Source organism: Mytilus edulis, chromosome 11, assembly GCF_963676685.1.
Source record: "Mytilus edulis chromosome 11, xbMytEdul2.2, whole genome shotgun sequence".
Classification (NCBI taxonomy): Eukaryota; Metazoa; Mollusca; class Bivalvia; order Mytilida; family Mytilidae; genus Mytilus; species Mytilus edulis.
Window position 1 is genome coordinate 57,438,852 of NC_092354.1, and position 17,027 is coordinate 57,455,878.

General features: G+C 32.8%; 1 protein-coding gene and 1 pseudogene across 1 annotated transcript in view; one reads left to right on the top strand and one right to left on the bottom strand.

Moving 5' to 3' along the window:
* Positions 1–16,155, bottom strand: part of LOC139494414 (uncharacterized protein PF3D7_1120000-like) — a 78,771-nt gene extending 62,616 nt beyond the window's left edge. Inside the window, exons 1-3 of the mRNA XM_071282578.1 lie at positions 15,345–16,155; positions 1,016–1,090; positions 265–327 (exon numbers count right to left, since the gene is read on the bottom strand). Of these exons, the coding sequence (XP_071138679.1) occupies positions 265–327; positions 1,016–1,090; positions 15,345–16,138 (932 nt within the window). The 5' untranslated portion in view covers positions 16,139–16,155. The remainder of the gene's footprint in view (positions 1–264; positions 328–1,015; positions 1,091–15,344) is intronic.
* On the top strand, positions 3,974–11,665 carry LOC139495331 (uncharacterized; annotated as a pseudogene).
* Positions 16,156–17,027: the final 872 nt, after the last annotated feature.

Sequence of the window (17,027 nt, forward strand, 5' to 3'; positions counted from 1 at the left end):
TGGAAGGTCAGTGAAAATGTCGCACACGTTCACATTGTTGAGAAGTTTGATTGTAAAACGAAACAAAAAATGGTCATACATGTTGTATAAACCATTAAATTGGTTGGTATTTGAAGACGAATATTTATCAAGTGCAAGATAGTTATTTTCATAATCTATATTGACTTGTCATTATATATTTTTGAACATTTGTATAACGTATCAATAAATTAAATAAAACCTAAAAAGAAAGGAAGAACAAAAAAGAACCATAGCAAAACTTACTGTTCTAGCTTTTGCTTTACAGTTGTGTTTTCTTCTGTCACAGCCTTGATTCTTTTTTCTGAACTAAAACATCCATTGCAAATGTGTAAAACAAAAGTATGTATTCATTGACACAAATGTACAACCGACACATTTAATTTACCCAAAAAGGTTATATATATATATGTTATGCCAACGGATGGAAATCATAGCTATGGAGTTAATGCTGTTTACATATATTTTTTTTTTGGAAAAAGCATTTGCATGAACTGTTGTTATTAACAAATTATGGATATATAGATATCGGGACACTTCGTTTTGCAATGCAATTTCACACTCGGCGAAACAGTCATATTAGGTAGATGGGTGTTCATCAAATGTATGGAGTGTCATTTTTCATCTTTCATAGTAATATTCCTGTTGGAACAGTTTTTTGCTTGAAGATAACACTCTTGTTTGTGATATCTGTATTGTGAAAAATTTAACAATCACTCATTTATGATAATGTGTTGGTCCAGGTACGAATGGGAATATATGTCTACTGTTCACTTAATGATTAACATGTTACTTAAAGTGTGCAAATATGCTTCGAAGAACTAGACCATCATATCAATGACAATTATATGATGCATGTAGACACTTATAACATAAATGTCAGATATATATAAAAAAAAATATGACATCAATTATTTTACATAGTTATCCTGAATATTTTGTTTTTATTGAATAATGTGTTGATCGTATGTGCAGACGAAACATGTGTAATTCATACCTTTCTTGCAGAGCAACAAGCTCAAGTTTATTATCTGTAATTTGTTGTTTTAGTTCAGTAGTTCTTCCGTAGTCACTGCATAAGAAAGGGAATCAATTATGTATCAAATAATACAACGACACAGGCGTTCTGCTTAGTGTTTTGTAAATTATTTATTGTCTCTGCATTGTTTTTTTGCTGTCATTTTTCATCTTAATCATTGTTAATAGAACATTTGTATATCTGTTTTACAGGTTAAATTCCTTAATAATAAGCTTCGTATTCTTATTATTTAGCATCTAAAACGTACACGGTTATTGAAATATTCACTGATTTTGAGTTTAACTGGATGATGTAGATAGTGAGAAAAACAAGTATCAGCTGGTAAAAATACCAAAAAAACTATTTGTTGATTACTTCTTTCAAACCAATTTTTCTAATGTCAGTCTATTCTTACAGAAGATTTTATTTCGAGAAACCGCTGACGACTGTATTATCTTAAGATAATTAACTTATTTTTTAAGTTTAAACTTTTAGCTGTGATCTCTTATCCCCTGAAGAAAGAGCTGAATAAGACAGGTTCGAAATCTTTAGTTTTTTATATGTTGTGTCATGTATTGTTTTTCTGTTTGTCTTTTTCATTTTTAGCCATGGCGTTGTCAGTTTATTTTCGATTTACGAGTCTTCAGTCTATACATGGTACACAACCTCACCAAGAGTACTGATATGAATCATTATCATATACTTAGACTAAATAACATATGATTTTTACTGTATGATAATAGCATTAAATTAACGTGAATTCCATATTTTTGGAATTGGTGCTTAGCGGGCTGATATGAAAAGTTTATCACATGCTTCATTTGTTATCACAATCCTTTCCGTAACGTTATCACATGGAATTCCGGTGATACTCGGCAAATTCCGGAAAATACACCTCAATGCTACGTTTTCAGTGAAAAACATTTCGAAATAGTGTACAAAACAATTATTTAGATACTGAAAAGTATATTGTGTAAAATAATAACAAGTAAAATTAAAAAAACAAACAAACAAATTATTAAATAAATGCATTCTTTATAAGTTTCAAACATAATTTAGAAAGTTACTTTGAAAAGGTTGACTTTTCCAAACAGTGTTCATTATGTATATTGTTGTTTGTTTGGTTTTTTTTTTGGTTTGTCGAGTCGTCCATATTAAAAATGTGTTTTCCTCTGTTGAGGCATATGGTATAGAAAGATTTGATATCGAATGTACTAAATTTCGGTCCGACGTCCGTGAACTTTTCAATCTTTGAACTTCTATTTGGGAACCACGTCAAAGGATCAATATATGAATCTGTTATTTTACTCCATTGTTGAAGCATATAATCAAAAGATTATAACATGTCATTTTTCATATCGCATGTACTATCAGCCCTCGGTCAATATCAGCCCTCGAGCCATGCGGCTCTTGGGCTGATAATACATGCGATATGAGAAATGCCATGTAATAATCTGATATTATTTTAATGATAACCTAAAAGCGCCCGATTGTCAGTACATGTCAATAAATTGACAGTAAATAAAGGCAACAGTAGTATACCGCTGTTCAAAACTCATAAAATCCATGGACAAAAAACTTAATCGTGGTAACAAACTAAAACCGAGGGAAACGCATTAAATATAAGAGAAGTTTAAATCTTTGATAATAAAAACCAGCAGATCAAAATCATTGCCATTATATCAAAATCGAGTATATAATACCTCAAAGATTAAAACAATATTTTGGTCGAAAAAACAATTCGGAGTACAAGGTTTTCAACTTCGTATTGTTAATATTAACGTTACGACTTTCGTTACCAAGGACTAGTTGATCACGGCTTTAAACAGCTTGATTATAAATTGACAAATCAACATTAGTATACATCTGTAGCAAGAGCAATTCTGCTTGGGATTCGGATATGAGTAAAACAGATAAAACTAGTTATTGACTGGTGGACAATGGAGGCAAAATGTAATACCGCTTAAATAACTTAATATGATATCATCCCCTGTTATTGGTGGAGTTCGTGTTGACCTGTCTCCAGGTTTCTTTGTAGTGACATGTATACTATTGGGTGTCTATCTTTTTTTATATTTAAGCATGACGTTGTCTGTTAATTTTCGATCTATGAGTTTGACTGTCCTTCTGTTATATCTCGCCCCTCTTTTAAACAAACTTGACAGAATCTTTATTAAACGGTAGGTATTTAGCAATGATGCTCATCTTTCATATTTTGTATACAACAACTTTAACACAGTGACAATCGCGCAAACAATTGCATACAATGACAAGTGCTTAATACTATAAATATATAAATTCTATATGTTCTAAATTTCGGTATTTAAAATTGTTAAACTGATCAAACTAAGATGGATAAATTATGTATATTAATATGACTGTTCAAACAAATCTAAAAATACAAACATCAATACAACTTCAATAATTTGTAATGATTTAACATTAAAAGAAATATGCGTTTTGCCTGTCCCGACTCAGGAGCCTCTAGTCTTTGTTAGTTCAGTATGATTTTTAATTTTAGTTTCTTTTATATAATTCGGAGTTTAGTATGACGTCCGTTATCACTGATATAGTGAACATTTTTGTTTCGTGTTCAGCTGAAGCACGCTTCAGCTGCGTAAATTTCTCGCTGCATTTAAGACCAATTGGTGGCCTTCGACTGTAACCTGCACTTTGGTTGGCTTTTTGGCTCTTTCACACATTCCCAATTTTCACTATCAATTTTATCATGTTTATTTATCAAATGATATTTGGAGTTAAAAAGGGAAGCGATACCTAATTAAACTGATGTTTGAAACATTGTCAAATATCTGAATAGAGATGTGAGTCGTATGGAAATAATATTTCCAGCTATTAAAGAATAAAAACAAAATACGTAATTATATTGGAGACATCACGTTAATTTTAATGTGGAAACAGACAGTCGTTGCACTAGAAATGAGTAAAGTTAAAGAATTGGTAAGAAGTACTGGATTCGGAAATCTCTTTGATTATCGTTTACTACTTCTTATCAATTCTCTAACACTTTTATCAACCATAGATTTAGAACGCATCTCTTTTCCCCCTGACATTACAAAAACAAAATAAACCTAGCCATTACCGGTAAATATTATCAATCTTTAAATGATTGATAAAAATTTAAACATAATTCAAGATCACAAGGGATAGAAAAAAGCTAAAATTGTGCTTTGTAAAATTCAAACTTTTACAGAACTATCATGTATTTGTAAACGACAACATCTTTTGTGGACGACACTGTGTCAACCCTTTCATAATGCCTGTGTTGCCTAAAACAGCATCGAATATTAAGACGAATAACCCCAATTTAACCCCGCCACATTATTTATGCATGTGCCTGTCCCAAGTCAGGAGCCTGTAATTCAGAGGTGAAGTTCTATCATGTGTTTCATATTTGTTTTTCGTTAATTTGTTTTTATGAATAAGGCCGTTATTTTCTCGTTTGCATTGTTTTACATTGTCATATCGGGGCCTTTTATAGCTGACCGGGGCGGAATAGGCTTTGCTCATTGTTGAAGGCCGTACGGTGACATACAGTTGTTAATGTCTGTGTCATTTTGGTCTTTTGGAAGCATTGAAGTTAACGTCCATAGTATACCAGAATGTGACTGCGTATTTATACATTCCGCACAGCCCAACATCAGGTGTCCTATCAAATATTAATCCTAGCATCCATTTTTTTTTAAATTTCCGTATTTTATGCAACCTCTGGATTTTTCATTATACACATTTCTCATCTTATTCGAGCTCCGGTTTTACTTTTCAAGCACTTTCAAATTACCCATAAAGTTGAAAATGGTAATTGGGGTATGTATAAAAAAAGGGGGGACGAAAGATACAAGAGGGACAGTCAAACTCATCAATCGAAAAATAAACTGACAACGCCATGGCTAAAAATGAAAAGGACAAACATACAAACAATAGTACACATGACACAATATAGAAAACTAAAGATTAAACAACACGAACCCCACCAAAAACTAGGGGTGATCTCAGGTGCTCCGGAAGAGAAGCAGATCCTGCTCCACATGTGGCACCCGTCGTGTTGCTTATGAGATAACAAATTCGGTAAATAGTCTAATTCAGTAGGTCACATTTAAGAAATGGAAGGGGATTGTAGTTACCACGTAAGGAACATATCCGATATCATTTGTGAAACGTTTTTTTCATGACGGTCAACCAACTCGTGATGGTGTCCGTAAAATTTACGAAGAAATGATTTCAACTTCACCATTAGGAATTCTTGATTTGATAGCTTCCATGTGATCAACAACCCTTTATCAAGAAAATCATGATAGGAAATGCAAGCACGGGAATATCGTATCAATTGGGAGATATATACACCGTATGCAGGTGCTGCTGGAATGTTGCTACTTAGAAATGGAAAGTTCGACTTACCTGTATCTGTTATGTTTCAAATAGTTGTTAAAGGCATATCCTGTCCGAAACATTTATTGATTGATTCATTGTTTGATTGGTTGGTTGCTTTTGTGATGAGTTGTTTCTTTGTTTGGTTGATTGGATGCTAATGTCAGTTTCAGAGAATATGTTGTTAGAATCAGATTGATCCTTTACAAAGTAGGATATATCCCTTCCTAAGACAAGATACTTTATCTTCGTCGGCTATTTTTTTTATGTAACAAAGCAATACCAACTCTCCCAATGTGTCTTTTAGTTTGGAATGTGGAATATTTGTATAAAGTGTAGAAAAGTCAAATGTTTTAATACCTTTTTTAGATGAAAGAGAGTTAGATTGTAATATGTACTCTAAAAAATCTTTCGGAATTTTTAAGTATCCACATCTGATTCACGCCACCTCTAGAATACGCAGTTTAACAATTACTTTGAAGCCCATCTTTGATAGCTGATAAAATCGATGTTACTAATTTAGAAAGAGGTTTGGTGGAGCACTTTGAAGACCTAGCACTATACCGTTGTTTGTAAGAACACTTATGCAGTTTATGTATCCAATACAGTGATGGAAGATCCAGTTCACCATCTTTGGTTGAAATTTCAAAGGAACATACGACAGACCTATGATTATGCAGGATTTCCTCTTTGGTAAGTGTCGTGAGGGTATATGTTGGGTTACCAAGTGAATTGTCAATACCTAATTCGTTTATCAAGCAGTTAACGTAATGAGTTTTACACATGTTTGGGGCTTTATCTGCGGGGACAAAGTGACAACCCGATCATAGACAGAGAGAGAGAGAGAACAGCCGAAGGCCACCAATAAGTATGTTATACCGTGAGAAAATCCGGAGTTCTAGTTCAGAGATAGTTACCGTCATCTTAAAATCGGAAATATATTTATATAATTTTTAGCAGATTTTTGAAAGACTGATTCTCTTTCAGAAGTTTATTCGTTTTGAATAAGATTGAATTTATATGTTGTTTGGAGTAAAACAAACGGGACAGAATCCAAAATTCAGTTCAATATATTTGTGATCCCTCAAGTACAAACAAAATTAGGGGAACCTTGTTTGAACTGTTGTTTGATGTATTGAATGATTGATTAATAAATATAGAAAAAGAAGATGTGGTATGATTACCAATGAGACAACACTCCACAAGATACCAAAATGACACAGAAATTAACAGCTATAGGTCACCATACGGCCTCCCATTACTTCAACTAAGAGCAAAGCCCATACTGCACAGTCAGTTTTACAAGACCCCGAAATTACAAAGGTACAACAATCCAAACGATCAAAAACTCAATTAATGTACAAAAAATTAACAGATATCAAATAAGTAATACATAAACAAACGACAACCCCTGCATTACAGGTTTCTGGCTAATGCCATACACATTCATACAGAATGTTGCAGGATTAAACCTGTCAGCTTGTTTATTTGTATACTTAAGGAATATCGACTCATTTATTAAATGATGAAAACCATTTTTACAAAACAAATTGTAAGCGGCAACATGTCGAAACTAACACATTTTTTAAAATTTTGTTGTCGATATCGTTATATATCTATATGGAGTTATTTTCTTTTAGAACCATAGGTCATTCTGTTTCAGAATCAACCGGATGATACCATGTTTCAATGAAATATGCTCCAAGGCATAAAATAATAACCTGTGTGAGGTCATTATTTTCCTTGATAAAAATGCAATCTATAATTCACTTCAAAATTATATTCGTCTGATAGTTTTTTTGGTGTCTATTTGGGAATTTATTTTTTTAAGTTTAACAATGATAGGTGTAAAAAAAAATCGTCATTGCCAACATTTTAATTTTAGAAACAATAACGTGAAGTTTTGTTAGTTTATCGCTACAATACAGAAACATGATCATATATTATGTGAGAGGAATTTTGGGGTAGACCTTCATGAAATAAAGCCAGATTTACGTCTTCGTGTGTAAGATTTTGAAAAGGTTATTGAGTCACACTGAATAGGTTGATTAATTGTTGGTTGATAAACGTCCATGCATGTTCAGGACGATACATACTGAATAGGAAATCATAATGTGACCTGTATGTATTTTTATTTGTCTTTATGCCACTTTTTTTTATTTATGTATACATTTTCTCTATCATGATCAACTAATAAACGAATAACATTTAAGAAACCCACAAAAGGGGCGGATGGGGAGGGTATATAATTATATACTGATCATCTGTTAAAAAAGTACTGCTATTCAAAAGACAATATTTCAGAATATTTATTGGATTCAATTAAAATAGTTGAAAAAATAACAACTCTTCTGCGGTAGAAATATCATAACAAATGGGAAAAAACATAGCCCCCCCTTTCATAAACTAAGTTGGTACAATAAATTACTTACAATGTGTCTTGTATTTGTCATACACCGTTTTCGAATTGCAACAATTCATTTGTGTCTTCCTTTATGCAGTTACAGTAATATTGTTATTATGTATGGATACTTATTTCAAAGATTTATATCTAGATTAATTAGTGAGTTTTATTTCACATTCTAAATGAGCCGTAAGCCGTTTTTAAACCTAAACGCATTAGAAAGAAATATCCCACTAGTGAGGTCGGTAAAATAGGATGCTAAAGTTTGCATATCTTTCTAAATTATTTTTTTTATGGTATTTAAGTCAAATAATGCATATTTAATGGTTTTTCCTGTCGTAGTACACACCGAGGATCGTTCTACGACAAGAAAAACCTTAAAATATGCATTATCTATAATATAACTCACTTTGAAGAGAGGTCAAATGTAGTAACTGTCAAAAATAGAACATAACGGAGACTTTAGACTTTGACCTTTTTTTCTTTCTGATGGACGCAGGACAATTAAGATTCACCAGTTACAACAATTTAAAATCGTAAATACTTATATTTACTACATGTTATTTCACAAAGACACGGACTTTGTATGTTTTTTGTTAGTTCCGTTATCAAATGCGTTCATTCGATACATTTAAAAGCGTTCGGAAATCTACATTGTCTGTAAAAATTCATTTGACATTGTTTTTTACTTTCATTCAAAGTATCTGTGTCAATCAAGAAAATTATGTGTCAAATTATGTTCAACATGGGAAAGTATCATAAGTCATCAAGTCTTTTATTTGTACAGCTTAAATGTTTGACGACGTTACACAATGAAATAAAATTTAGTTAATCAACAAGGTATGACATTTTTAAAATGTTACCAAATATAATCTTAGGCATTCCAGCTGACGTTCTGACCGGTGCTTATATGTTCATATTGCAAGACACATTTCTTCATTCCAACGTTGTTATTTCGCACAGCCTCATGGCATAATCGATGATTTGGAAATAAATTTGCACCCGTTGTCATATCAAAACGATCTTCAACATGAAAAGACTTTACCCGGTGAATTATTTTAGACTCGCTCATGTAATAAACATGGCAAAACATAAGTCAAGTCAGTCAAGTTATCATCAAAAGAATACAATAACATTTCTCAAACAAAGACGTAATTGATAAAATGGATCTATTAAAACATATCATGAATAATAATTGCTGTGTGTAATTGTTCTCTCTATATAATTCATGTTGAAAGAGATTTAAATTATACCCTAGCCAGTTTTGAACGAAACGGATATATTTTAAACCATTTAAATATACCGTGTAGCTGGCCATTTATCAAATATATATACCAGTTCAGTGATAATGAACGCCATACTAAACTCTAAATTATACACAATAAACTAAAATTAAAAATAATACAAGACTAACAAAGGCATGAGGCTCCTGGCTTGGGACAGGCGCAAAAATGCGGTTGGGTTTAACATGTTTATGAGATCTCAACCCTCCCCCTTTACTAATAGCCAATGTAGAGAAGAAAACGCATAACAATACGTACATCATAATTTAGTTCAGGAGAAGTCCGAGTCTGATGTCAGAGAATGTGACAAAAGAAAATAAACAAAATGACAATAATACACGAACAACAACAGCTACTACATATGTACTACTAGCAGTTAACTGACATGCCAGCTCAAGACCTCAATTAAACTGATTGAAAGATTATGTCTTCATCGTATGAATATCAGGCACAATCCCTCTCGTTAGAGGTTTAGTAGCATACCATCATAACATATATGAGACAAACGTAACCCGTGTCATGCCAACAGCTGGTTTTTGAATAAATGTGTTTAGTTCCAATGCAAAGACCTTATAAGTAAATCATTATTAAAGCCAAATTATGCAATCTGTAATGACCTGACAACAGTATCGTAACTATATCCCTTCTAAACTAGTCTATTTAAAGGTTTTGTTAGCTTCTGAGGTGAATACTGACATTATTGTGCTTTATAAAGAATATTACCAGATTAGATGTGAAATACCTGAACGTATAAGAAGTCTGCATGTTGAGCTTTATTACGAATGATGCCTTTGTACCGATGATGAAATTTAGTAAATGTTTTGACTAGTTTGTGATTTCGAAAACCCTGGTGTACTAATTTTTCAGTAATACGTAACTTCTCTCGTTCAAATCTAAAACGTTGTTACATACACGATTTAATCGTACAAGTTGAGATATATAAACACCATAAGATGGTGACAATGAAACGTCATCACCTAAAAGTGGATAATTAGGATAGGAAATGAAAAATCATCTCTTTCATCATAAAATTTAGTTTTAAGCTTTCCGTTAATGTTATTTATATCAAGATCGAGGAAAGGGCAGTGGTCATTGTTAGTATTAGCTTTATTTAATGTCAGTTCAACAGGATAAATTTCTGTAGTATACATATTGAAGTCGTCATTATTAAGAGTCAATATATCACCAAAATATCTAAAAGTATTATCAATTTTTTGGGAATACCTCTACTTTAGAGGACCCCATAAAAAGTACGGGAAACTATAGTAAATACTAGTATATAGGAATTGGTCCCGCCAAAAATTTTAAACCGAAAATAGGCCAAAAATAAAAAAAAGGAGGTAAATATCGAAGGTGAATTTTTGTTTAAAAAACTGTTGTTTTAAACAGTTTTTTTTAAATGAGAATTACAAAATCTAGCAAAATACGTATTGGTAAGTATACAAAATGTCTACGCTGCCGTTACAGAGGTAGGTATATCACGTGATAAAAATTCCATTATCTGTGACCTATACGTCATAAAAAATTATGAAATAAGTGACGTCATAGTCAACCTAACGTAAAATCAGCTGTGTTTACAAACACTGTTATAATGCAAATACGGATAACGCCGATCAAGTTAAAAGATTTGTGAAAGTGTTGAGAAAATTATTCAGTGGTGTTTTTCTCTAGGATTAATTCTAGATTTATCTTGAGAGGTGTGTAAAAAGTGTAGCCATGGACATTTCGGTTAAGAAAAGACAGGTCTTTTTCAAACGACATTTTTTATTGCAAGTGTAGCAACAAAAATGCAATAAAAAGGTTTCCATCAGAAACTTATCCTGATTTCAAGGACATAATTTAAGTTTGGAAAACATATTATTTATCACTGATTCTGGATGTACAAAATAAACCAAGAATTTGCTAAACATTACCTTCTATTTGTAATCAAACAATCGTAGGTTGGTACAAATATTACTGTGAAGTTTGCATAGAAATTTGGAAATAGACAGTAAAAAAATAGAAGGAGATAACGTTATTGTAGAAATTGCCAAAAGTAAATTTGGCAAAAGAAAAAACCATAGAGGGCGTCGAGTAGAAGGACAGTGGGTCTTTGGAGGTATAGAAAGAGACAGCCAAAAAAGTTTTTTGCATCAGTAGAAAATCAGACAAAAGAAACATTGTTGAAATTAATAAAAGACATTATAAAACCAGGAACGACAATCATCACCGGATGTTGGAAGGCCTATGATTGTCTAGGATCTGAGAGATTTGAACACTTAAAAGTCAATCATTCTGTAAATTTTGTAGACCCGGAAACAGGAGCGCATACACAAACGATTGAAAGTACGTGACGAACACTTAAAAAATCACTTTCAAAATACGGCACAGTAAAATCCCTTTATGACACTCATTTCAGTCAATATTGTGTACGAAAAAGATATATTATTGTCTCTGACGACCCTTTCATAGCATTTATTAGCCTTATTAAAAAAAGTGTATAATCCGGAAAAACAAAAACAAGCCTTGATTACGACAGAAACTTTCACCGTCAGTGAATCACAACCTGCAACTTAAAAAACCAAGAGAACTACACGAAATAACAAACACACTAAATTCTGGTCTGGATAATTGTCAAGCTTAAGGCGAAGTGTACGTAATTGCACGCCTCTAGCGGAATACGGGATTAAAAACGTTCGTCGTTAGTTACGCAAGTTATCTCCCTTTCTCCAAGAAAGGACACACGAAAGAGAAACTACTTTGCACTGCGGTCTATAATGAATCCAACAAGCACGCCTGTGCTGTCTTAAACCTCATAGAAATTATGTAAATAATTCCAATTAGAAATCACAGCATTCTGTACGTTGTTCTGTGTGCAGCCTGACTTAAATACACTGTTTTTTTTTGTTTTGTTTTAGACGCGTAGGAGAAGACATTTCGTGTTTATGATATCAACAGAAAGAAAAAACGCCTCACAACAAAATTATAAACAAATAAACAAATAAACATGTAGAGTGGGGTGCTCATTTTCGCCATATCTTTCCATGTTTTCTGCAGTTTATGTTCAGGTCATTATGTTTATGCAGTATACTGATATTTCTATAAGAAGATGACTTCAAAGGCAGTGTTCAAAGGCAACAATATCGTTTTAAAAAGCCGTAGTCTTAGACTGGTTCCCGATCGCAATATTCAGTATGTTACACATATACCAAAAATCGGGACCTCGTGAGAGAGTATGCTAAAAGCTAATACCTGGAACGTAGTACCGGGAACCAGGATACCGTAGTCTTGAACGAAAAACACAGTACTCAACGTAAAGTTTTATAATAGGTAACAAATAATTAATGAAAGACGTGTGAATTTAATTGTTTAATTAAAAAGACGTTGAAATGTTCGTATTTTGTGCAATTGAAAATTTAAGGACATGATTTATATTCATATAAGAAATCAGACGATACCAAGAGAATAATTTGACCACTAGTGCAAAACTTACCAGTCGAAAGAACAAAGACGGAAAACAAACAAAAAATAAACAAAATATGGCCCAAAAATTACTCAGTAACTTAAAAATTGTCTCACTCTAACATTTATCTTAAAATAAGTAAAAATTATGTCATTCAACTCCCAGTTTTCAACTTTTTCTACATGTGCAGAAAATAAACAGGTGTCTTCTATTCCGTCCGCAATTTATGGGAACACTAAATCTAAATTTAGAACCATATTGAAATTGAAAGTACACATGTAAGATAAAATATAACATGTCATTTCTTCTTTCACAAATTCCAATTTCAAAGAGATATATAGCGAAATCTGTTTTCTTTTATTGTGCCTGTGTGCATCATTCAAAATTAGAGAATGTTATTTTGAAGTATCAAGTCTCAATTCAATATTATGAATGAATAGAATATAGAATTACGGGGGGGGGGGAGGGGAGGCCCTTTATCGGAACTCCGTGATCGGGTGTTTTTAAGCTCGGGATTTCGGGATTGCCCGTTTTGGGATCCGGGATATCTATTTCCGAATTTCGGGTAGTCGGGATTTAAATTTTTTTTTAATTCGGGACCTCGCCGGATTTCGTGTTTTTAAGCCCGGGATTTTGGGATTTGGATCTCTCCTTCCCTCCTCCCTCTATTATGGTTACAGAAAAGAGGTCAGGGAAGTTTTGTGATACTGCAATTTAATATGTAGTGGAATGAGAGAGAAGTGAAATGTGTTCAGACTAATACATTTCGATTTTTTTTTAATTTAACCAAAGTTTACTGCAAGGGGTGTTTCACGACCTCGATGATTATCCATGAGGATCTCGCACTCGGTCAGCTCTAGGTTTTCACCTAGTTCCTGATCATACAAGAATTGAGAAGCCTGTGGTTTACTTGTCTTACAATATGAGACTTTGGAGTTCATATAATTTACATTCAACGTTTTTTATCGAATATTTCAAGGCTTTTTGACTATCAATGTTGACCCCCCCTTCCAATTGATTGGATAAAATGAATAGATTGCCGCCCCTATTTCAAACTGAAGTCCTATAAACTGACTGGTATTCGAATTTGCTAAAAGAAATAATTGGTATCTCTATTGAGGCTCCCACAGGGTCAAAAACGACTTCCGACCTGAGGGCCTTCTAAAAAACGACCTGCAACCTGTACATTTCCCTTAAAAACGACCTCTCGACGAATTTAAAAGCGACCTTGCGACCTGAGGGGGTACCCTGTGGGAGCCTCGCTATTGATTCAATACCGTAATATCGAAAAACAATCATTTGTTCCAGCGAATTCCGAACAGCTAGAAATATATTCCCGAGTTTCAATTTGAGTAACTCGAATAATTCAAGCCCTTTCCATGTCCGATTTTCTCCCACACGATAAATGTAGCATTCGTACATCAGCTGAATAATACGACTGAACTATTCGGGTTACAATTTGTGTAAATCCCGAATGCACATAAAAGTGAAGGTCCAGCCCGACTTTCGGAAATGCACTGTTGTAGATTTCAGATTGATTTCCAGAAATAAAAATCATACAAAAATGTTTCACGCAAATATTCGTCTTCAGACGTGTAAAGTTATACAACGGTAACTAGCCGGTCTGGATTGTGATAAAAAGAAGCACATGTAATGCATAAAATATATAATGTCGTGGCTCAGGGATGTGTTGAATTATAGAGATGCTTATGCGGCACAAAGATAAGATTAATTTACCCAAATGTACTAAGAATTACCACACAACTTAAATTTACTTAAATATTGATTTGTTATCCCGTGCCAGACAGATGGCTGACATTCTGAGAAGAGACCTTGATGAAAGGAAGTTTTATGGGAACAAAGATTTTGAAAACACGTCGCAGTGTTTAGATTTTAACAAAAAAATAAGGCAGCAAGGTCGAAAATAGTTGTAATTCATAATGAAGAAAATGTCAACTGTTTTCTAGCTTGGCGATCTCCGCACGCACCCGAATATAAAAGACAAATACAATACAATAGTACACAAAACGTAACATAAAGAACTAAAGACCGAGCAACACGAACTCCAGCAAAACGGTATATATTTCATACAAGTATAGGACTATATGAAGCGTCGTAACTGTTGCAACGACGTCAATAACGTTGTCGTTGTTTTTTGTTTTTTTACACTCAAGATTCAACTTTAACAGGGTATAGCTTGAAAAGTAGCACGGTTGCTAAGGACTTTCTTTGCACCAATCGATTCCTCAGACATTTTAGAATCGTCTCATATATTTAAAAAAAAATCGATTGTCTAATATAATAGAAAATCTTAAAAATGTAACAATTCCTGCCGAATTTCACTATTTTCCCTATATATCATTTGTAATTTTGGTGTATGATGCTGTTAACTTCAACAGCTCGTATCTCAAAAACGAAAACGGTTACCCCCTTTTTTTATTTTATTTTCCGATTTATTTTTACAAGCAGAGTCTACATGTAAAATAAAAAAAAAATCCATTGTGTAGTTTAATTGCGTACACTTCGCCTTAAATGGGTAAGTGCATTAGATTTATTTTTATTTGTTCAGTTTCACTAGTTTAAATCAATTTTTAAAAATCATTTACATCGTCGTCTTTCGAAGCGGTAAACAAAAATGGCCGCTGTTTATATTTCAGCATAGCAACGTCACTTGGGGTTATCGGTCATGCGCATAAATTGTGCATCTTCCAACTTTTTTTTTAAGCGAAATGCATAAATGTGATGCATGTGGTGGAAAGGAACACTTAATGCAAATTAAACATTAAAACTTACCTTATCGAAAATGTCTCGACAATCATTGCTGTTACATGATGTACAAATGTATTTGTATCAAATTCTTTAATATCATTAAAATCAATATCTTCCGGAATTTCCTCAAGATTTTCACAATCTGTTTTCAATTTTTGAAAGTACAGAAAAAATGATTTGTCATGCTTTTCACGGAGCATATTTTCCAATTCGTCACACAACTTGGTATGCACCTTATACATTTGCTCTAAACTTTTTAAATGAACCTCAACATCTGCTTTTTCCAAATTCCTCCAATCTTCTACGTTTGTTTTTGAAATATCTGTCTGAGAATCTATAACTCTCGTAAGATTTTTCGAAGTACAATTGATTTTGCATAAGACTTTTTCAGCCTCCTCTTCAAGTTTCTTGATATGGACAGATTTTACTTTAGTTATATTTTCAGATAAATTTGATATTTTCTCTTTTATTTTTGAGATGTAATCCTCTGTACTTTTTCTTGCCTCAGATGTCACAGCAGATATATCCACAAATACATGAGTTTTATGGTTATCCGTTACACATTGGGTACACGTTAATATTTTACAATTCGAACAGTAAAGACAGCATTCCTGGTTATGTGAAGTACATTCTGATCTTAACGTATAAGCCGATCGATCTATCACGTCTAAAGCTGTAATAGTATGGGTTTTGAGAGCTGGGATCCTATTATGCTTGGGTCGACATTCTTGGCATAAAACATGCTTACAGTCATAACAGAAAAAGAATCCTTTTTCCTTTTCACAATCATTACATTTTTGTGACGATACCAGCGCCATTACGGATATAGCCTGCATGTATATACGCAATGCCTTTAAATATATTGCAGGTAGAAAATCAAGTAGGTGTGACGATCAAATAATAACTTTAAATAAGAGGTATTTAAAATATTTGTTTGATGTTATCTTTTTAATTTGATAATTGAGGTCCGTGGAGGAGTATTTATTTATTTTCATAGTTCTTATACTTTTCTGCATTTTAACATTTCATCGTTCATCTATAAATAGAACTCTAAGTTTTATTTTGATACAGTGTTTAATTAAAATATCTTTTAATAAGGAACTTATGAATGATATCCCACGTTTTGTGTCTAGTTTTATATAATTATAAGTGAAAGATATTACTATTATATTCCTAATGAATAAGAGGTGAACTGGTGAGTCCATCCGTTACTATTTATTCACCAAATATCAAATTTAAAACCATCTAATGAAATAAATTCCAAATTCAGCGGGTAAACAAAACATATATGATTTCAACAACTGCACACTGTTTTATTCATGGTATGTTGTAAAGGTTATGTTGTTTCCGCTTGATAAAGAAAGAACCGCTTAAGGGCATACGATATAGTTACAGGATAGGCAATGACGTTGCTAACGTAAATTGTCAAACTATGACGGGAAAAGATTCAGTTTTCGACTGATTTTAATCATTCAAACTTATTGAACTTGAAAACAAATTCATGAACCCCTCTTTTTGAAAGTGCCATTTGGTTTGATCACGTAAGAATTTTATTATGTGTGTTAATTTTCATGAAACCGTCAATTTTTTTTTTAATTTGAAAAATATTCAGCAAAAAAATATGTTTTTTTCTACATTTGTGAACATTTGATAAAAATGACTTATTTGATAAAACAAATTGCACAAATCTAAAGGACCATATTTGCT